The sequence below is a fragment of the Ochlerotatus camptorhynchus genome, unplaced genomic scaffold (assembly GCF_037179485.1).
Source record: "Ochlerotatus camptorhynchus isolate MF236.1 unplaced genomic scaffold, CSIRO-AGI_Acam_v1.1 ptg000516l, whole genome shotgun sequence".
NCBI lineage: Eukaryota > Metazoa > Arthropoda > Insecta > Diptera > Culicidae > Ochlerotatus > Ochlerotatus camptorhynchus.
In genome coordinates, this window is record NW_027041000.1 from 547,226 (window position 1) to 571,794 (window position 24,569).

The 24,569-nt window shown below is 39.5% G+C and overlaps 1 protein-coding gene across 1 annotated transcript in view; it reads right to left on the minus strand.

Annotated features, from left to right (window-relative positions):
• Window positions 1-620: 620 nt before the first annotated feature.
• The window catches only part of sca (scabrous), a 157,515-nt gene continuing 133,566 nt past the window's right edge, over window positions 621-24,569 (minus strand). The window contains exon 4 of the mRNA XM_065236011.1: window positions 621-3,519. Coding sequence (XP_065092083.1) covers window positions 2,605-3,519 — 915 coding nt within the window. The 3' untranslated portion in view covers window positions 621-2,604. The remainder of the gene's footprint in view (window positions 3,520-24,569) is intronic.

Here is a 24,569-nt window from a genome sequence, read left to right on the forward strand (position 1 = left end):
AACTTGTTTATGGCTGATATAAGTTGTATAGAAGTTGCCACCAAGGTTGCAAATACTCATTTCAGCTAAAATAATGTTTTCCGGAATAATAAAACCAAACGATGTTATGATGGTTTGTTTTACTTGTAACTTACAAGAAGAGGTTACAAAGTATGCGTTAGAAACATAAAACCTGTCAATTTTGCTTTCTATGAGTCACAATCAGTGATTTTCAGATCGCTGAGTGAGTGAGTGAGTGAGTGAGTGAGTGTGTGAAAAATCGCTGATTGTGACTCTCATGCAGTGAAATAAACAGCACACTAAAAAAATCTGAATTTTACTGCTGATGTAAACATCCATGCATGCAAACATTCATGCATGTAAACTTCCTTTTCACGTAAACTAGCAGCTTGCAGAAATGTTGCAAACAAAGGTGGAAAGTTGCATACAATATATGGAATATTGCATGACATGTCTAATAAATTTACTTGATTTATAATGTAAATTTGTATGATTTATGACGCTCCATTTATGTGCATCATAGTAACGGAAATTTACACTACTTTTTTTTAGCTGTGAGGTTTAATATGTCAAACACATTCTTGGCAACCTCTTCTTGTATCGTACCAATTCAAAATATGATCATGGCATCTAATTATTTCATAATTTAAAAAAAAAAACATTGTTTTATCTGAAATGAGTATTTGCAACCTTGGTTGCCACAACCGATTTGTGACAAGCGTGCTACCAGGGTGGTTATTTCTGACAGACAAGAAGTTAAATTTTGACAACCGTGGCTCGAAAATCGGTCGATCGACAGCACGAGGATTTTTGAACATAAGAAATAACTTTCGAAATGTCAGTTTCAATCACGAGATAAATGTAACTCGGCAAATGGTTCATAACCTAAAAAGGCTTATTGGGCTTGGTACTACTCTTAGACTGAGTAGAAATTTCCACAGGAAAACATGAAGAAAATTTACTCATCGCTAAGTTCCTGTACTTTTTGCTATTTATAAGTAAACTGAACTCAATTTTGGGTTGATCTCATTGGCTGTGTAGAGGTAGACTGCTGAGAATGTCACGATTTCATGCCTACCGGGAAATTTGCTAGGTTAATTGATCGCTCATGTTTTCTCAATTGATGGGCAATTTAATGTATCTAATTCATGCAGATTCAGTAGAAATGCTCTACAGCCAAGTACTATTTGTATCATCTGTCTCATCTGTCCGCTGTTGTTATTACTTTGCTGGTTTGAATGATCGTTTGTGAGAAATCGGCAATGGAAGTTAAAAATGATAACAGATATACCTGTAATAAATAAAATAAACTCTACATGATCTTTGCAAACATGAAGTTATACCCGCTGCAATTATTATTGAATGCAGTAAACTTACCATATCTTCTGGACACTCCCGCCCTCCGACAAAGTTTACGTTACATCACACGCTGATGACACTCGTTATCATAAAATATTCAAACCAAGCCCATCAGTATTCTAATAATTCCGACATACATTATTCATCCGTTGGATCCAGAGGAAAAACAGCAAACTGCCACCATTAGGCACGAAAAGCTGTGGCGCAGTAAAAATAGATTTTAATTTCTGAACAAGAATAAAAATGCTAATCACCGCTAGTCGTCCTCGTTTGCCGGGTCTGACGCCGTCATCTGAGCCGGTAGAAACACGGCAATCGATAAACATATGCGCACACCATGCTATTGTTTCTCCGCATTAAGCCTACAAAATTACAACTTCATCAGCACACACCGGCGTCGTCCGGCTCAGCTCAGATACTCAGACTGATGATCCTAACCTTACCAGCAACAACAACCAACTGAGAGAGCTTACCGGTGGTGTAGCAGCCACAGTGCAGTGTAGTGTGCGCGCGACGCGTTCGTCAACTCAAAAAGCGTTCCGCCGCAAAATTTCAGAACAACAAGGATAAAAAGCCCATAAAAAGGTAATCAAGCAAAATAAATTCCAGTGCTTTGGCAGTCAGTCGGCAACGGTGGTGGTAGGACACTACCACGCCGATAGGCTAACGAGCTCACAAGCGAATGTAGATGGATAGATGGATGGATGGATGGGTGGATGGGTGGATCGGTGGTGGTTGGAAGGAAAAGATTACCTAACCTTTCTGATGGCAGTTTAAAATATTTACGCTCCTCTTCAGTTTCGCCGTTTCGCATCAACCGGAAATAACAAGCCTCCGGATGAGAGCATTGGACCTTGTGGTACGACTGCAGAGGTCTAAGGTTTCTGAATAGAGCACCGTACTTTTATCATCTAGAGAGGGGAAATTTATGTTTTGATTTTTACATGCGCTGAGGTTTCCGTGGGCGACAGAAGAGAACCGGAATCAATTAGGTTTGAGAACGGTAATTGTTGATCTGTGGTTTTTAAGCTAGCCTCAAACGGGTTGCCGCTACTACATCTCTACAACTGATATGATGCTATCCCTACTCTCCTGTACAAGCACAATCGCTCAAACACACACATTTTACAACGGAAAAACTCTCCCACCGTCCGCTCTTCTAGTAAGAAAATGTACAAACCGAAGAGAATCAGAGCACGTGCTACGGGGCTATTTTACATTATTGTGCCTTCCTCCTACAGTCTCCTAGACTCCCGAGCCGGCGGAGCCGGATGTTAATGTGGTCAACAGGGTAGTTTCATACTTGGATATCGTCGCCGTAGCAGCGGAGGAAAATGGTTCTGCCATAATCGGGCTCTCTCCACTGGACCCACCTCGACCGGTACCACTAGCACCACTAATACTACACTCCAGCCTTCGAGCGATCATCATATGGCTTGACTTGACCGCTATCCACTCGTTCCTGGATGCATCGAACCACGTCAGACCTAGATTGTAACGCCCATTAAGGTTAGCATGCTGACAGTGAGAGAACCACCAACCACCCTCGTAATTGCCTGCACAATGCGTGTTGGATATATCCCGATCGACGTCAATGGCTGAGAATTGCATGTGATTTTGATACTCGAAAGCATCCGAAGCATTTCCATTGTATCCGGTCAGTCCCAAACGGAAGCCATCCTCCCTTGAGCCAATACTGAATGCGTCGTAATCCGCAAACCAAGTATTATCGTAGATATCCTGCATCACGATCCGAAGCATCGAGCAGTTATCGTTCGTAAGATGGTGCAGCGCCTCGTTGCCGATCCAAAACTCTCCGGCCGGAGTGCCGAAACCATTAGCATAATCCTCCCAGGAACGATTGAAGTCGACCGACCCATCCTGGCGTCGCTGGATGGTTGTCCACTCGTTGAAGCATTGTGTCATCAGTGGGTGATGTTGACCGGCTGGGGCAATCAGATAAAGATTTCCCTCGCCACCCTGACCGGTTTCCCCCAGGGTTTTCATCTGCTGGATCTGGGTGCAGTCACGTGGCAGCTTGTTGATGATGGCTTCGTACTCGTTCTCGACGTTCTCCAACTGTTGCACCAATCGGGAGGTACGTTGCAGCTCGGTTAGCTTGGATGACGCGTTGAAATCGGTTCGAGATTCGGCTTCCAGCTGGAAAGAAGAGAATAAATTTAATTAACAGTCGATTAGGTGCATGCGCTACCGAGTACATGTACCAGGTTGATACGCTGGCGAGTACATTGTCAGGATATTAATTAATTCACGTGAAATCATGGAATTGATTTACTGTAGTTTTATCGGAGGCAGATAATTTACTGGCATTATTTGACGCGTTGTCAACTGAAATAGATCTCTCAGCCAGGGTTTGAGCTGGACGATTTATCTTTAAGGTAATTAAGTATACACACTTGGAAATTTTACCGAACTTTCAACAGCTGAACTTTCCGTAAAACGTTGACCCTGATTTCAACAGCTGTTTCACTTAATTTTAATTCCAAAACACTGCCAGCCTTAAATAATCGAGTCTCACCATTGCACAGTGGTCTAGAATGGCAATTTTTGCGAATAAATTAAGCACAGTACATAAAGCTGAATCTTAATCAAGTTGGTGTCTTGAGACATCTTTTTAGTTAGATTAAAACGCATCTGTTGAATGGGTTGTCCATAAATTAAACTCCATAGAATGCTACTTAAAAATTATAACTTTTTTGCATGATAATTTCGGAGAATTAAATATTCTTCAAAGTTGTAGAACTTATCAATTCCATAAACCTTGCTAAAGACATCAACTTGATAATTTGTCTTTTTCGTTGAGATATGAAGCATTTTTCATGGAAACCCCTTAAAAAAATTTTACTGTATCTTTTTTATTTGATTTCTTTATGGCACACTATGTTTTCGAGAGTTTTTTTTTATCAATTTCTAAAACCCACAACTTTCTAGAATACTGCAAGATGATATCTAGTAAGGTTCAACATATACAAACGTTTATTTCATAAAAACGTACAATTTCTACAGGTCTTATTTCAAATTGGGGCAAAAACATAGTGTGCCATAAAAAAATCAAATAAAAAAGATACAATAAAAACCGATTTTTAAGGGGTGTCATGAAAAATGCTTCATATCTCAATGAAAATGACAAATTATAAAGTTGTTGTCTTCATCAAGGTTTGTGGAATTGATAAGTTCTACAACTTTGAAGAATATTTAATCCTCTGAAATTATCATGCAAAAAAGTTATAATTTTTAAGTTACGTTATATGGAGTTTAATTTATGGACAACCCATTCACCAGATACCTTTTAATCTAACTAAAAAGTTGTCTCAATACACCAACTTGATTAAACCTCATTTTTATGTATTTTTTAAATTTATTCGAAAAAATTGCCCTTCTAGACCACTGTGCATTGCAGTGAAGTTTTCCTTGTTTTGAAGATTTGTATCATTGGATGCTGTGCGATGCAAAATGCCTGATTTGTACCGTTCGATAAAAATTCCCGAAGTCGGTAGTGATTTCTAAGTGTGTAATATCTTAACCAGATCAACAAAGATAAACAAACTTGCTACAGTTACAGTCAGTCTTGTAAGCGGTCACGGTAGTCGACACATTTTCTGTGATAATCGACTGCTTTTGTCTCCGACACTTGGAAAACAAGCTATCATAGTACAGTACCAAACTCAAATGTCATACGACAGGCTCTGTCATATGACACTGTCGCCGAAGACCGTCACGAATGTATGTATTTTAGTTTTTCTCATAATAAGAGCTGCTGATGTTGTGCTTGTGTGAGTTCTGAAAATAGCAAGCAATGATATCCTAGGAATAACATTTCTGATCAGAAATGGTTTAATTTACATTAAATTGAGGAATTAGAACGAAATTACTCATGTCATATGATAGTTATTTGATAATTTTCTTTTCCCCCGAATGTTATTCTACCGGTTGTGTTGTGTGAGAGAGACGACGGTAGAACATGAGTGTAGGAATAAAACCAGACTGTCGCGCACGACAACGAAGCGAGTGTAGTAAAAAACGTCAACTGTTTCAACCCCTGGTTACAGTTACATTTCCTTTACAGTTTACAGTTGCTCACAGCGATATAAATTTCAAAATCTATAATAATTCTTATTAAGGGAATTAAGTCGTGTTTTTCAACAACCACTTAACAGAATGAGGCAACAACCTTCAAATGAACGGTTTCACGGTTCCATAAAACGCTTTTAAATATTTATAGAATCGATCAACTGGGTCCGGAGATATGGACCGAACAACACCTTAAAAACATGGATTAAGGACAGAGTTGCGACCTATCACAATCACCATCAACAAACAGCTGATGGTAGTAACGCTTTGTACATTCCTATCAATGTGCTCGTCGAAGCTCTCTCCATGACCATCCATCAAGTTGACGAAAGAAGTAAAAAGCAACTGGTGAATGTCATCTTCTGTTGTGATCCATCACCGATCTGGTCATTCCCGACAATCATCAGTGCTCGTTTTGAAGCAGTTGCTGCTTTGCTTGCTTATGTGAGTGTGTTGGTGAGTGAGCCCAACAGCTTCCGTTTAATGTTGCCTGCTTTGTTTGTAACTCACACACTCGCGCCTGCCAAGACGAACTTGGAATGCGTAGGCATTGTTTTCATTTTCTTCTATCGTTTCGCTTTTTCTCATGATCGTACTGCAGAAGTCTTCACTGTTTTCGTTGTGCTTTTCATTATCAGCAGCGAGTGTAACGTTTCGCTTGTGAGCAGCGACCATTACTGGTGATTGTTGTTTGCCATGGCTCTAACTCTCACTGCGTGACAAAACGATCTGTCAGCGATAGTCGGTTGATGCGAAGACGAGTGTCACGTGAGTGTCATGATATTTTGCATCACTGATTAAGGAAACCTATTCGAGTATCTCGGCAAACAGAGAACCGAATTGGATGCAAGAATCTCCAAATGAAAGGTTTCGTGATTTCATTAAATGTTGTGACCGGTTTGTATGTTTGTATTCCATTTCATACCTCATATCTGATGGATTTTTTATTATTAAGATGGGACAGATTTCACCATAGGTGGATTCATTCAGATTTTTTTTTTCAAATATTTTAAATTAACTATATGGTCCTGTTCATATTTTTTCTGAAAAGATGCAATGTTATACCATAGAAATAACTCTAAAACAAGAAAGATCCCGAAGAAACGTGCTAAACTTTTTGGCTCAGCTTTGGTACTCTTTCCGGTCCCAAGCTAATCGATGCACCCCCCTCAAAACCTATGAAAATCCACGAACCCTTCATTTTATCTGTCAAACATTCATATCGAATTAAAACACACATAGTGTAGTGCTAGAATGTCAACTAGAATGGGATACGTTGATCGATGTACTTAGGACCGATAGGCTAGTCTAGTGTGAGCCAATTTGAAATCGTTAGTTTCCACCGGTTGGTAATATTCTCTCCCGGTGAGAAAGGTGGCATTCGTGGCATTATTATTTAAGCGTGTAATCAATTCATTAGTTTAGTAAACTAGACTCGGTACAGCTAGGGCACACTTATCGGCACATTCCCAGAACATCAGTAGCTATCCGATTATAATTTAAATCAGTGTTGGAAATATAGACAAAAGTTCAGTACCGCAAGCGAGATGTTTTCACTAGGGAAATTAACGATGGGAATTTCGCAAAGCGGTATTTTCCGAGCGAACATTCTTGTTTGAGATTGAGAGGAACTAATATCACTCCCACTTTGATTCACCTGCAAGAGTTTGTTAAAAGATATTTTTTGCTCTAGCTTCCTTGCACAACTTTTCGTTCACGATATATGATGAAATAGATCGTGAAGTATGACTCTTGGACTTTTTATTGGTAACTCTTGAGCAGCCATTGAAGTTTGAATTGCTGTATTGAGTAACGTAAAACAAGAGTTACAGAAAGTGAAAACCTTATAAATGTATACTTTCACTAATTAAACGCACGGGTAGCTCTTACATGTATGCATCATACATAAAGCATAACCCCTAATCTAGAAAATGAAGACATCAGCAGAGTCGTAGAAAGTAAGCGGGATAAAGAACCTCACCTAGCTCGTTTCTCGGTTTTTTATGTAATAGGTTGAGAGAGCGAAATCAAAATTCTCTTTAGGAATCGTTTGCTGAAGTGTTTCGCACATCTCGTTCGGGAACTTTTATTCTCATTTCGTTCGTGATTTTCGCATAGCTAGTTCTTCAGCGAAATGATTCTCTGAAAAATTACGAAAGAACTTTTTTTTGAAAATGAACTTTCCAACACTGATTTGAATATATTGGGAGCACTGCCTAGAGTACAACCACAAACGAAGTGACAGACGGAGCGGCTCGAAAACTTTGGTGACTAACCTGCTATTGCAATTTTTCAGTGTACCACATGGCAACACCACTACTACTGGTTTGTACCACATGGCAACACTACTACCATAGAGGTAACTCTAAGACTAGAAGGTCCCGAAATAACGTGTTCAACTTTTTGGCTCAGCTCTGGTACTCTCTTCGGTCCCAAGCTAATCGATTCACCTCTTGAAACATAGGAAAAAACAATAACCCCTCATTTTAGCTGTCAAACTTTCATGGCGAATCAAAACAAACATTGCGTAGTACTAGAATTTCGACTGGAATGGGATACGTTAATCGTTTGCTTGGGACCAATAGGCTAGTCAAGTAGTGAGCCAATTTTAAATCGTTAGTTTCGTATTGATTGTTGCTACTACTGGATTGAACTAGTATTTTCACCAAATGTACTAGAATGTTTTGGTTCTATCTCTTTCACTCTACTCAAAACAGAAATGCATAAAAAAAAGACAAAATGATACACTCTTTGCACACTGTCAAAGAATCATTGTACACAAAATCAACTTTGTGCAAAACCAAAACAAAAATACTACCCCATCTGGTGGATGATGGCTCAAGCTTCTAAGAAAATTCTATTACAGCGAACCACATTATTTTAATTGATTTCTTCGCCAGTTAGTCGTCTGTCACTTCGTTTGTGGTACAACTGTCATTTACGTTTACGTAAACAAACGTGCATCGAGATTTTTTAGTTATAATTTTTTTTCTGCAAGGTCCTGCGCATAGATACCTTGGAAAAACTTCGTCAGAACAAACTTCATCACTGGTAGGCTCGATCTCAAGGCCCAAATTCCGTCACAAGCTGTTGCAAGCCATAGCCACTAGTTATTCCACGTTCGGATATGCCGTCACAACTTGATCATCCGACAAATTGTCACCGTTCATCAATGCTATTGACAGGGCCAAATACTCATTCCCTCTATTATACTCAACGCAACCCTTGGCATGCTTTATTCTCTCCAACTCACTGTACGCAATGAAAAGTGCTTTAAATCGTGCGTTTCATTTATGATTTTATTTTCCTCCTCACCGCAATGGGTCTGGATTCGATCCCAGCCGAGGTCGGTGGGATTTTTCTGAGGCGTAAACAACCTCTGATCACGTCCTCCTTCGGAAGGGAAGAAAAGCCGTTAGTCCTGGGCCCATGTGTGTTGAATGGGTGCGAATGGCTTGCAGCACATTCGATTGCCATCAATGTTCAAATTCTTCTGATTGACATTGATTGCAATGTTCAAATTCTTCTGATATCGACGGATCACAGTTACTCCGATGAGCTGGATGTTCGACGGAATTTTAGATACGTGTTTGGAAAAGATACCCAAGTAACCAAAAGTTCCGCATTCAACGATTAAAATCACTTCCAAGTTCCATAAAGTTCAAATAAAGTTCCGACAGAACTTTCAAGCCACATGAAGCAATCCGCACAAGTCTTTATTAGTAACAAAATTTAATGTACGTAAATATAAAATGATCAGTGGCCCGAATAAATCATAATTCTTATATTTATGTAGTGCATCAACATTCTATCCAAACATAAAAAAAAATTAAAAAGTAATTTCCTGGATTCGAACCCGTGTTTTCGGCATGCGATCTACGAACGCTAACCACTGCACCACAAATTTGTTGGAATACCATGCGGGCAAACCCCAATTTAAAATTCATCAAGGTGTTGTGCTTCGTATTCAAGTCAGTCAGCTGGACTGAAAACTCCAACAGTAGGCGGGACAACAGCTCACTTTATTATATCTCAGATGACGCAGCGGTTCGTGCTGGAACTCTCACGCAGAAGGACTGGGTTTTAATTCTTCAAACAGCTCCAGTTCTCTACTACTAATGCTGATAAATTAATACACATTAATACCTGCCTTTAGAAATAACTTTCATAAAAGTGCGAACTATATATAAAATTGGTGTAGAAGACCAAAACCTTTTTTAATATTTTCTAAAAGTTCCGTTCAAGTTCCGCCAGAAGCTGCTTAGAATGCTCTTCAATTATGATACCGGAACTTTCAAGTTCTTATAAAGACTTAAAAATGAGGTTGCTTAGAATTCTATAGACCAACACCAACCAAGCTGCTTAAGCCACAAATAGCCTTTTATCAGAACTTTTGGTTACTTGGGTAACCCACGGACCATGGCGGTGGATCTCACGACGGTAAGTGCAGCTTTTCCATTTCCCTGGACCGATTTGCGTCTGCGTCTGGCAGTTTTTCATTGATGTGAGGTGTATGTATTGAGCTGATAGGAATGCTACGATGTCCACGCTGCAGCGAACAAGTCCGAGGTCGAACCGGCCAACGTGCAACGTTGAATGATTGTGTGGCTTCGGCTTGTGTCGTTAGGGATCAATTTCTGATGGCTGTGTTAGGGGTGAGCACTAGACTGATGCAAAATTTGAAATTTTAGCTCCACAGTGCTCAAACGGTTTCAAATCAGGTCCTGATTAGCCTCCCAAAATTTAATCTCATTTGGTAAGAAACTGACTTGGCTGACCCAATTTGGAACTGTTTATGCACTGTGGAGCGAAAATTTCAAATTTTGCGGTCGAAGAAAATGTATAGGAAATTTAAATATTTCCATATTTCTACATTGCTAGATTTTTAAATACTTAAAAAATAAAATGTTTGAAATACCACACAAATTTTATAACACTGGTGAATCGACCGACGTACAAATCATCAAAATCCATTGATTATTGGCCAAACTATTAACGTTTAAAGTCTGAACAATTTTCGTTGCATTTCCCTGAATTTGCACCCTTCCAGAAAGACGTAGTCCTACGTCAAAATGGAATGTTTCTACTTAAGACGACCTTTGAATTTAAAAACCTTTCCATTTGATAAAGAATCACAAATTGTAGCTACACTGATAAAAATTCTGAATTTTAATTGTGATGTAAACATTCATTCACGTAGACTTGTATTTCATTTCACGTGTAATCGTACATGATATGTGACGCTCCATTTATGTGCATCATATTGAATAGAAATTTACACTACTTTTTGGAACTGTGTAGAAATCTAACTGCGATTGATGCGTCATACGAGTTTAAATTCCGTCCAAACACATTGAAACGTCATTGGATTTACTTAAGCATACGGATGAAGGCAGGAAAAATGGGATTGCTACTTATACCTAGGAGCACGCAATAACCTTTAACTTCAACGCAGGCAACGGCTGTAATTAAATTAACTACTGCTTTAATAACATTAATTACACAGTGTAGAACATTAACTACTTTTTAACTCCATTAATTGTTGAAGTTTCGTAAATGAAGTACATCAATTACATTTTCAATACTTTTAATAACATTAATTACGGATAGATAATTTTAACTACCGTCAGTACTACTTCAAAACGCATTAATTACTTTAAGTACTTTTGATTGCATTTTAACTTCGACGCGCACCGGTTCTTTGTATTGCGTGCCCCTAGACTTATATTCAAAGTCTCCCGGATACTCGCGAGGCCTCGCTTGAAATAGTCCGAATCTGTTCTGGAAGCCCAATTTACCCGATTTTGAAATTCTCTCGATCTGTACTAAAGTTTTCCGAATCTAATAGAAATGCTCTTCATCCAGCTCAAAGTCTTCTGACTTGTGCCCACAATTCTTAAGATATTCGAATTCGTGTACACAGCAAACAAATCTTAATTTTAATTGTGAACTTGGATTTTATTTTACGCAAACGAGTACCTTGTAAGCAATGTTGTTAACAAAAAAAGGTTTTTTATACAATATTAGCTACACACAAACAACACCATTATAATAATAAAAAATAGCCTAAGTTCATTAAAAAGTCAAAAACATTATTTTTAGGTGGATATAGCCCATTATTGGCAATTATATTCTATGATTGCATGTTATTTAAAAAGTATCATCAACCGGTGGAAACTAACGATTTCAAATTGGCACACTACTTGACTAGCCTATTGGTCCCAAGTACATCTATAAGCGTACTCCATTCTAGTCGAAATTCTAGTACTACACAGTGTATGTTTGATTTGATTAGCTATGAATGTTTGACAGATAAAATGAGGGGTTTGTGGATTTTCCTATGTTTCGAGGGGTGCATCGATTAGCTAAGGACTGAAGATTGTACCAGAGCTGAGCCAAAAAGATGAGCACGTTTCTTCGGGACCTTCTGGTCTTAGAGTAACCTCTATGGTATTATACCGGTTGAAAGAAAAAAAAACGCAATAGCATAATTTTGGCAAGTTTTGGAATTGTAATATTCCTCTATGCATTGCATGAAATGTCTCAGAACATTACATGTAAACATTAATTCACGTAAACTTATATTGCATTTCACGCAAAGGAGCAACTTGTAAGCAATGTTGTTTACAAAGATGGGCTTTTGTATGCAATATTTGCATGTTTTCATGCAATTTTTCAGAACATTGTAAAGCTATATGATATGTGACGCTCCATTTATGTGCATCAAATTGAACAGAATTTAACACTACTTTTTTGAACTGTGCAGTCACTGATAGATTTGATCCTCAAAAAAATCTTTGTCAAAATCTCATTCATTTTTTCGTCAATGACAAAGATTCATCTGGTACCAAAAAGTGTAATTTCGTGCATTCTGAATAATATTATTGTTATCCAAGCAGTTTAGAACGTAGATGTTTGTTCACTTTTACGACTACACATGTTCGTCACTGACAGAATTGCCACTGATAATTGACATGGTTTGCCTTGACGATGACTGTTAGCTCAAATGAGTGACCAAAGCAGAATTTTGAATATCGCCTTGTATTGTCGAGATTTTCAGCACTGGTCACATATCATATAAGTAACATTATAAATCACAAAGAAAAAAATCTAATTTTCACTGGTGATGTAGACATCTATGCATGCAAACATTTATGCATGTAAATTTTCTTTTCACGTAAACCATAAATGTTGCTTACAAAGGTAGACGATTGCATACAATTTATGGAATATCTCATGACATGTCTCATAAATTTACGCGATCTATAATGTAAACTTATATGGGTCATTCCAGATCAAGTGGGTACAGTGTAGTGTAGTCGATGTCACCGATTTGAGCTAAACTTGGCCAAAACGCTTATTTTGGCATTCTGAACAAACGCCTTTTTTGATTTTGCTCTGAAGTGCCTAAATCCTTCTCGGCTACAGCCCTGGATTTTCGAGACTTTAAAAAAAAATTCAACTTTCAGAAGAGTTTACTCCACAACTAAATAAGCTACACAGCAAAAAAATAATTTTGATATCACGTCAAAGTGGATGCACTACAATCATGTCGAAAATATGGTGTAATATTACTTGCTAAAAAGCACAAAATTATCATTAATACAATGCATGAACTGACATTACGCTGCTTTTACTGCATTTGTTTATTTATGTGGTCATAAAAATTACATGAAATTTTCGACATGATTGTAGTGCATCCACTTTGATGTGATATCAAAATTATTTTTTTGCTGTGTATTTGTTATCTTAGAACGTCAATTTGAAGGTTTTTTATGTAGATTCTTATCGTTGTGCACACATTTTGTTTTTGTTTTAGTAACTACAGTAAACAGGCTGATTACCGGCAGGTATCCAAATTATCAAAATGGCTTATTTTCACCATGGGCGGTATTATTTATTTCTTAATATTATAGGCTCAAATTTTTGCTACACTTTGGAAAACTCTTCTACTTGAATACAAATAGTTTTTGAGATGTGACCAGATGAGTTAGTGGAAGTTTTGAGCTTTTCTGGTGGAAAATCAATGCTATTTAATTTTTTTTTCTTATACTTCCTTCACGCAGATGAAGCAATAATATTTTTATTTTATTTTTCACATGTTTTGGGCAAGATTCTAATTATATGAAATCATCACCTTTGTGAATCTACATTTAAAAAAACCTTTAAATTGACGTTCTAATATAACGAATAGCTTATTTGGTTTTGGAGTAATCTCTTCTGAATGTGGAAAAATTAAAAAAATCTCGAAAATCCAGGGTTGTAGCCAAGAAGGATTTAGGCACTTTAGAGTAAAATAAAAAAAAAGCAATTGTTCAGAATGCTAAAAAAAGCGTTTTTGCCAATTTTGGCTCAAATCTGTGACATTGACCACAACATTTTAAAATTCTGTACCTACAAGAGCTGGAATGACCCATATGATATGCACCATTTATATGCATTATAGTAACATAAATTAACTTTACTTTTTTGAATTGTGTAGAGTTAGATACTCGATAATACATTCAACTCTCCGCAACTCAATGGCCACTAACTGGATATCGAGTTAGAACCAAAGTAAAACTTAATTTCATGGCTACTGACATGATGATTTCCAATTAACTCGATTATTCTATAATTCGATGATCCCTTCAATATCGAGTTGTAGAGAGTTCACTGTATATATAAAGTTTCATACGAATGATCCCCTTGTAACATCTCCTTTTTAAAAGTGTGTGTCATTTAAAGGGGATCAAGTCTCCGCCTTTTTTAAAATAGAATTTTTGGCATCTCTCAGAGAAAAAAAAACGAACTTTTAAGAATGTATTCATTTATCATTTCTGGAGAACTTCGAGATTGGGCATAATTGCTTTTGTAAACAAACACGTCAATCACCGATTTCTCGATAATTAAAGCTCAATCTCGAAAACTAGCAACACAAACAGGTAGAGGAATCATTTGATATAGTTTGTTTGCGAGATTGAGCTTTTATTCGCGACCAATCAGCGATTGAAGTGTTTGTGTACAAAAGCAATTACGCCCAAATTTCAAAGTTCTCCGGATTGAAGGCTTTAGAGAAGCTACAAATCTACATAAAATATTTCCTTAAAATCAACGCTTAAATCACATCAAGATTTGATTTTTCCACTGAGATATATCTACAATAATATTTATTAGGAGATAAAGTGTTTCCACTCTCCTCCAGGTTATTGGAATAATAAATAGATTCAAAAATGAGAAAATTAGGGACACTGAAAAAAAAATCTGGTCTTGTAAAATTATCTGAATTCTGGAACTTGCAACTATTTTTTATTCAGTAATCTAAATACCCTACATTATACCTATCAACCACCAACCAGCTCCATACCCAATTTCTCAATCCAATCCGTTCTCGGATTGGTTATGTCGAATTTGTGGTGGAATTGTATACGCAGGCAATCAGCACATCCATGATGATCACCTCGAATGTGATTCATCGTGCAAGATATGAGACAAGAAACAGTAGGCTGCGCAAACGTAAATAATAGAAATGGAATATACATTCCTTTCTGCCAATTTCCATAGAAACAGCTCGATCCCTTCGATGGAATGTTTGTAATATGTGAAACCCACATCCCCACTCGGCACCATCACCCTTCCAGCTTGAATCTTTCTTTTTCATGTTCTCAACCCACAAAGCCGCAAAACCCATGCTGCCATGTTGCTCGGAGGCTATTTTTCCTTGTTTGGAAGGTACAGCTATCATCACAACCTCCAGCACCGCCATCACCATCACCACCAACCCCAATGACGTGTTGCTTACTCTGGCACGGTTCGCTGGGGAAGCATGATTTTCCTGCAGAATAAAATGTCTCCGTTAGCCGCAAAGTCATGATGTCAGCAAGCGAAACATTTTCACTGAATTTGCTGTTTCAGGGTCAACCGAAGTTCTGTACATACTCCGACTGTATCCGTCCCACCTTTGCCTGATGGGATGTCGAACACTGCTTCGCATGCGGGAAACCTTCGGGGTGGGTTTTTCAAACTCGAATTTCTATTCAATGGACGGGGAAAATTGTAGAGCGAGGTCGTGTTGTGGTGAGATGATTAAATTTAGAATCTCAAACTGAAAAGGGTGGTGCAAAACGCGCTCTGTGGTAAAATTGTACGACGCAGTTTTGAAGCTTCAAAATTTGTAAAACCTAGACAACCTACTTGAGAAAACTTAATGTTTTCCTCAAGAGGAAGCGTTTTTTGTATCCTACCGTATGCTTTTAGCATTATTCCAACTGAGGCATCTGAATGAATGAAACTTACTTGTGTAAACATGAAGGGATAAAGCAATAATTGAGAAGCTTGACATTTTGAAATATTCATAAGTTTACTCAGTCTCATCTATGTATCTAGTTGATATTCAGTTTCTTCTGCTGTACTGGAATGTAAAAAAAAAACTGGCAGATACAAGAGCCGTGTGCTAACTGAATTCCTCCCAACGGCGCAAAACAACAAAGAAGGATGTCTCCGATTCCAACTCAGGAGCTAGATAACTGTTTTATTGCGCATGGTGTGGTGTGGTGGATGACCGTGTATCAAAATTTTAGAACTGAGAAAGAGTGAGACAACTTTCACGGAGCGTTGCAACAGAAAATCTATTTTTGCTCAGATGGGTAAGCATCACAGCGGAGAAGGATCAACCATCATGAGATTACACTTTTTGGAGGGGTACATTTTTCACGATACACGTAAATTATCACTGACAGTCAAGTTATCCCGGGACCAAATGATCAGATATGCACAAGAAATATTATGGTGCAATGGTATAAAAGGAATAGGACCAGTCTACGATAGATAACAAATTGAAAACTTGATATTATTTCTAAGACAGAACAACCTGATCTAATTTGATATGTTTGTGGTTCCCTTAATAAAATTTAAAAAGATACTTAAAGTGTAGTCCAGGGAGAATCCGAAAGCACAGTTTATTTTATAGCAGTGTTGCGTTTATTTAATATCAGCATGGTCGGTTCTGGCATGTTCTGAAAGCATTTTTTTTTTAAAGTGAAAATTCTGGCTAGCTGCCGGGTCTGTTCATGTACATTTTTGATTTGATTTTATTTGGGCCACCTTATGCGCATCTGCGTTCTTGATGGTGAACAAATACTGCTTCGCCCACCGTGATAAAAAACACGTTCTGAAAAAAATCCTCTTACAAATGTAATCTCAGCGCTCATGAGATATTAAATTTGATGCCCCCATCAGATACAAACAGTTCCATTGCATTTGGACTGCATTATGACATGCTCCTGTGAAGTCATTCTCGGAATTAATTAGGGATTTTTTAGGATGCACATTTTCACTATGCGCTATCGAAGTGCAGAAATAGTACTCCACCCCTAGTTATAAAAACAAAAGCATGATCCAAAACTTTTAAAAAATTCAGAGAAATTCAAGGAAGCCCTGAAAAAATCAGATAAGTTCAAAGCTCTTTATAGCAATCCCTACAACACCAGGAAAGCTTCAAAGTAATCATTTTGGGTTTATGAGGGATTTGCAGACCACGGTTTGGACTAGTAGAATGCTTTAAAGCCTCAATGAAACATGCAATGTTACTTGGGCTTTGAAAACTTCAGGGATATTCGAAAAACTATAGGGAGCATCTGCAATATTCAGTGAACATTCAAAAATTTCAGAGAAGTTCCAACAAGGTGTCTCTGGCAGAAGTTTTGATGAAATACCCACACAACGCAACCTTAGGTGCTCTTCTTTTATTTGAGGCCAGCTTTAACATGTTTTATCGGGGTTCATTTGTTCAAACATGTTTTGGGCTTAATAAAAATGTTATACGTGATTAACACCAAAACGTATATAGTATTTAGTTCGAGATACTTTACTTCAATCAGGCTTAAATTGAACATTTTATACGATAGATGAGGCGATTAAAGAATAGAATATATAGTTCCGGTGATGAGGGGCAATCAATTGAACCGTTTCCACACATTGGAGGTACATGGGCGAATCGGTGATAATTCCATTTACCAGTGGTGGCGAGGATAAACACCTATCACTGCCCCTCATCAATGGATGAGTTTGGTAAAGGGAATGCTCGAGCCAATTCGTTCCTTTCGTCAAAATTGTACTTTGCTCGCTTCCTACATTCTATATACAATTTTCACACTGCTGTACTATAACGGAATTATCAACTTATACTTTCATCTCCTCATCTATCATATAAAATGTTCACTTTAAGCCTGTGTTTGTGCAACTGTCCACTAAGTGTGTACCTACCCTACCAGTCTAACCAGTTCCAGAGAATTCAAAATAAGATCCTCAGAATGATCCTGAACAGTTCACAGCGAACTCGTAATTCTGAGATTCACCACCTGGCCGGTCTTCAAACACTCGAGGAGCGAAAGACTTTCACGCTGGAATGGTTCAGAGTCGCCTGTCTGCTATCAAACCACCAGATCATTCGTGATTAGTTTAAGTAGTTAGGTAGGTTCCTGTGCTCAAGTCAGTGCTGTTAATTTTCATATCATTCGATTGAAGATGAACCAATACAACCATTCGATCAGTTCTGTGAAAACGAATTCTCACATGACCATAATTTGAAGAGTCCCTTTCTCATTCGAAGCTCATCGTTACTGTCAATTGAGTCACTCACTATCATTTGATATACGGCAGTGGAGTATGAAAGAAACCCAGCAAAATGGTCCCGAAAAGACAAGTTGACCCGATGTTGGATCAATGTCGACCAAATGTCGTGTTGTTGTCGGATCAATTTTGGGTTTATGTCGGGTTTATGTCGGGTCAATGTCGGGTCAATGTCGGGTCAATGTTGGGTCAATGTCGGGTCAATGTCAGGTCAATGTTGGGTCAATGTCGCGTCAACATCCGGTTGGAGTTTGGTTGAAGTCAGGTTAGTGTCGAATTGGCTAAGCTTTTTCGCCGGAATGTCGACCAGAGCTCCGTTTACGTGTAGGTTACACTCAATTGAATGATATCAAGCGTTACTGAAATGAGAATGATCTATGCCTTCGTCAAATGACTACACGGATAGAAATCTTATACATTCCTTGTCGAACGTTCGGCTGATCAAGTTCACTTTGTGCTACTCTCCATCGTCACAAGTTTTTTTTCTGCGCTCTGTATATTGGATTTTTTCCCCGAACGGGGTTTTTTTGATCCACTCCCCTGCTAGTGACTAAAGCAAAAAGTACCACTAGCGGACCAAGACGCTCTACTCTGGAAGCAGCGGCCTCGGCGAGACCGGAGGTTCGCCCGTCCAACTTTAACGCCATCAACCGAGTCATCCCATCATCCGATCGCACCATCACATTTGCATCGTTCAACAGCAAGGTCATCATCCGTACCACAACACAACAACAGATTCGGGCTATCGAAGCGGGCCCTTTGTTAGCCAGCACGTGTTTTTGCCTGCATCTATAGAATACTCACTGCTTCATCGCATAGTGGATTTCTTCTCCGTTGGGAAGACGCGTCATCCCGGTATAGAGAGATAAGTAATTTTTTTTTTTCATCAGAAGTTTTTTTTTTTTCTCTGTTTGGTTTGTTTTCCGATTTTTAAGATCTGATTAATTCCCCTACAGCGTTGCTTACCCTTTCTTGCTTATTATTTAATTTATATACATTAGGTTCCCTTGTTTTTATTTGTTTTTTTTTTTATTATTATTTTTTTGCTGAGCAATTTACCTAGAGTGCGGTAGATTCTATCCCATATACTTCTTTTTTTTTTCTTTTTTCATTTTTAATTATTGATTGATTTCAAATTTGTGGCAAGGAAAATATTTGAATTATTAACATCAAAGTTTTCTATACATTCCATTGCGGTGATACCTTAAGGCACCGCAATGGATGACAAAAATAAAGGCGGGGGATTGTCGCTTGACATCTCAGATGATGAGTCAATTAAGTCTCCTTCATTTGAAAAGCTCGATTCTTCTGAGGAAATGGATATCCTTGAAGAATCACTTGATTTGCTCACCAACAAAAACACTGGAGCCTACCCTAAAGGGAGTGTCAAACCACTGCCTCCTTCTCCTCCTACTCCCCCTTCTCCACCATCGCCACCTCGTTCCCCCTACTCCACCCGTTCCCCCAAAAACTTCTGCGACCCCCCGCCACAAGACATACCCTGATGACTCGAAAGGTCCGTGGGTTGTATTTTTCCGGCCCAAACAAAAACCTTTGAATATTACTCGGATTTCTAAAGATCTGACAACACATTTCTCGGCCGTTACCGACATTTTTAAGGTGACGCCAAACAAACTGCGAGTTACCGTTGACGACCGGAAGCAGGCCAACCAGATCGTTGCATGCGAGCGTTTTTCGATAGAATATCGAGTCTACGTCCCCAGTTGTGATGTAGAAATTGAAGGAGTGGTCACCGAAGCGAGTCTAGCTTGCGAAGATTTCTTGCACGCCGAATCCTTCGGCATCTTCAAAAATCGTTGCCTCCCAAGAGTCAAGATACTGGACTGCACTCAACTGCAGTCAGTGTCGCTCATAGGTACGAAAAAAAGGTATACCTTATCAGACTCGTTTCGTGTGACCTTTTCAGGATCGGCATTACCTGACTACGTCACAATTGGGAAGGTTCGACTACCTGTACGCTTGTTTGTACCGAGGGTAATGAATTGCTTAAAATGCAAGCAACTAGGTCACACTGCAGACTATTGCTCAAACAAACCGCGCTGCGATCAATGTGGGGAGGTGCATACGGAAGGTCCTTGTGGTGCTGCCCCAAAATGTGTTTACTGCAAGGATACTCCGCATGCTCTGAGTGATTGCCCGAAGTACAAACAGCAGGGAGAAAAACTTAAGCGGTCATTGGAAGCTCACTCTAAGCGTTCACTAGCAGAAATTTTGAAAATGACCGCTTCATCTTCCCAAACTACCCAAAAAAGCAACAACACATTCCACCTCCTGCCAGATGATGATCAGGGCTCTGATTCAGAGGTTGGTGAGGATCGTCCCTTTGTCTTTAACGGCAACCCGAGGAAGCGATGCAAAACAAATGTCATCCAAAAACCTCGTAAGGCCTCTCGTTTGGACTCTCAATCAACCTTGACAAATTTAAGAGGTAGCGGAAATGTACCAAAACCCCCACCACCGGGATTTAAACCTTGTAATTTTAACAAGGACTTTCCGCCACTTCCGGGATCATCTAAAACCCCAGATATCCCATTTTTTCAGCCAGAAGAACAGCTGAAAAATCAGCAAGAACATGCTCCCATGTTCACGTTTTCTGGAATTGTGGAGAGCATCTTCAATATATTCAATGTCTCTGACTCAACGAGGAACATTATTAATTTAGTGCTTCCAATTGTGAAAACTCTTTTGAAGCAACTAGCTTCCAAGTGGTCCTTCCTTGCATCGATCATATCCTTTGATGGATAATTCTCCAAATGAGGTCGGGGATATGATCTCAGTCCTGCAGTGGAACTGTAGAAGTCTTATACCAAAACTTGACGCATTCAAATTTTTAGTTCACTCCTCACTTTGTGATGCATTTGCTCTTTGTAAAACATGGCTCTCTTCAGACTCTCTTCCTTTCCACGATTTTAACATTATTCGCCTTGATCGAGCAGATTCGTATGGAGGGGTGCTTATCGGGATCAACAAACTCCATTCCTTTTATAGAATCGATCTGCCTTCCGTGACAGGCATTGAAGTAGTTGCATGTCAGGTAAATGTTCGAGGTAAAAGTCTCAGTATTGCCTCAGTATATCTTCCTCCGAGAACTGCGATTTCTCGCCAAGGTTTCTCAGATATCTGCTCAGCTTTATCTGAGCCTCGGTTGATATTAGGAGATTTTAACTCCCACGGTACAGGCTGGGGGGAACTGTACGATGACAACCGCTCAACGTTGATATACGACCTTTGCGATAGCTTCAATATGACAATTTTAAACACTGGGGAAGTAACACGAGTAGCCAAACCTCCAGCAAGAGAAAGTAGATTAGACCTCTCCCTCTGTTCGAGTTCACTATCGTTGGATTGCTCGTGGAAAGTAATTCAAGATCCCTACGGTAGTGACCACTTGCCAATCAAAATTTATATTACCAATGGTTCATCTTCTACTCGCTCGGTTGACATCGCGTACGATCTTACGAAAAACATTGACTGGCAAAAATTTGCGTCCGCGGTTATTGATGCCAGTCAATCGATTGAAACACTTCCTCCACTGGATGAGTACTCCTTTCTCGCGCGTCTAATCATCGATTGTGCGCTGCAAGCACAGACGAAACGTGTTCCGGGTGTTTCCGTTCGCAAACGACCTCCCACTCCGTGGTGGGATAAGGATTGCACCGACGCGAACAGCGAGAAGTCCGCCGCGTTTAAACGCTTCCGCAGACACGGTAAGGTCGGGGATTTCGAGCGGTACACCGACCTCGAGAAAACTTTTAAGGGCTTGATTAAAGCCAAAAAACGCGGTTACTGGCGTCGGTTCGTCGATGGGTTGTCGCGAGAGACTTCCATGAGAACACTCTGGAATGTCGGCAGGAGAATGCGAAACGCGTCATCACCGGTCAACGAAGACAAGGAGTACTCAGACAGTTGGATATTCAGCTTCGCACAGAAAGTTTGCCCGGATTCGGTGTCGGTTCAAACCAACGTTCGTGATCGTCCGTCGGGTAGTAACGAAATAGATTCCCCGTTTTCGATGGTGGAATTCTCACTTGCTCTCCTCTCATGTAACAACTCAGCTCCAGGAATGGATAGAATCAAGTTCAACTTGCTTAAAAATCTCCCAGACGTCGCGAAGAGACGCTTGTTGAACTTATTCAATCAATTTCTGGAGCACAACATTGTTCCGGATGATTGGAGGCAAGTAAGAGTTATCGCCATTCGTAAACCCGGTAAACCCGCGTCGGATTATAACTCGTACCGTCCCATCGCGATGCTGTCCTGTATACGGAAATTGTTGGAGAAAATGATTCTTTTTCGTCTAGACAAATGGTTTACTTTCAGATACGCAATTTGGATTTCGGAGAGGCAAAGGAACGAGCGACTGTCTTGCGTTGCTTTCAACTGAAATTCAACTGGCCTATGCGCAAAAACAGCAAATGGGTTCAGTCTTCTTGGACATTAAGGGGGCTTTTGATTCTGTTTGTATCGATGTCCTTTCGGATAAACTCCACGATAGTGGGCTTTCACCAATTATGAACAACTATTTGAGCAACTTGTTGTCTGAGAAATATATGAGCTTTTCTCATGGAAACTCGACAACTTCACGAATTAGTTACATGGGTCTCCCCCAGGGCTCATGTTTAAGCCCCCTTCTTTATAATTTTTATGTAAAAGACATTGATGGTTGTCTTGATGAAAATTGCTCGCTAAGGCAGCTTGCAGATGACGGCGTTGTGTCCGTTATAGGACCAAGTGCACCGGACCTGCAAGGACCATTGCAAGATACCTTAGACAATTTGTCTACTTGGGCTATGAAGCTGGGTATCGAATTCTCTCCGGAGAAAACTGAGTTGGTTGTTTTTTCTAGGAAGCATCATCCTGCACAGTTACAGCTTCAACTAAAGGGTAGAACAATCACTCAAAGTATATCTTTCAAGTATTTAGGTGTCTGGTTCGATTCCAAAAGCACGTGGGGAAAACATATTGCGTATGTGAAACAAAAATGCCAACAAAGAATCAATTTTCTTCGTACAATTACTGGAACTTGGTGGGGAGCACACCCGGAAGATCTGATCAGGTTGTATCGAACAACCATCTTGTCGGTCCTAGAGTACGGTAGCTTCTGCTTTCAATCCGCGGCAAAAACACACATCCTGAAGCTACAACGGGTTCAATACCGTTACCTCCGAATCGCGCTTGGCTGTATGCACTCGACGCATACGATGAGCCTCGAAGTACTCGCGGGTGTTCTCCCACTGACAGATCGTTTCGCAGAATTGTCCTTCCGGTTTCTTATCCGTTGTGAAGTAATGAACCCATTGATAATAGAAAACTTTGAGAAGCTGCTCGACCGAAATCCTCAAACAAGATTCATGAGTTTGTACTATGAGTACATGACGCTGGAGGTTGGCCCTTCTTCATTAATCTCCAATCGTGATTGCTTTCAAGCCTTCTATAGTTCCTCTGTCAATTTTGATCTGACCATGATGCTAGAAATCCATTGAATACCAGATCACCATCGGTCGATGGTTGTTCCCTCAATTTTTGCAATCAAGTACCACCATGTAAGTAACGATAAAAGATTTTTCACAGATGGGTCAACCATAAATGCTTCCACTGGATTTGGTGTATTTAATAAATTTCATAGCGCCTCTTATAAACTGCAGAAACCATGCTCAGTATACGTTGCGGAACTCGCAGCTATATTTTACGCAGTAGAGTGAATTGCCTCACTACCTTCTGACCATTATTTCATTTTTACGGATAGTCTTAGCTCATTGGAGGCTATTCGTTCAATGAGGCCGATGAAGCACTCCTCGTATTTCCTGCCTGAAATACGATCTAAACTGAGTGCTTTATCTAACTGCTCCTATACTATCACCTTAGCTTGGGTCCCATCTCATTGCTCAATTCCGGGTAATGAGAAAGCGGACTCGTTGGCTAAGGTGGGCGCTATGGAAGGCGATATTTTTGAGCGACAAATCGCCTTCAACGAATTTTTCTCCATTGCTCGTCAGCAAGTCCTCATCAGTTGGCAACACAAATGGAATGATGGTGAATTGGGAAGATGGTTACATTCTATTCTCCCACAGGTGTCGAACAAACCATGGTTCAAAGGGTTGGACATGAGCCGCGACTTTATACGAGTTATATCAAGGCTTATGTCCAATCACTGCTCGTTAGACTCGCACTTCTATCGAATTGGGCTCTCAGGCAGCAATTTATGTGCGTGTGGCAGTGGTTATCACGATATCGAGCATGTTGTTTCGTCATGTACTTTACACCGTGTTGCCAGATCTGAGTTATCCACATCCCTCAGGGCCCGAGGAAAACAACCCGCGATACCCGTTAGAGATGTCTTGGCGAGCCGAGATCTCGACTATTTGAATTTAATTTATGTGTTTTTAAAACGGATAGATCTGAGGATTTAGTAGTTAGTGTCATCTTGTGTTCTCTCAAGTTGTTAGCTGCCCATCGGTGTACCCCCATGTTTGTCTTTTTCATCAGAG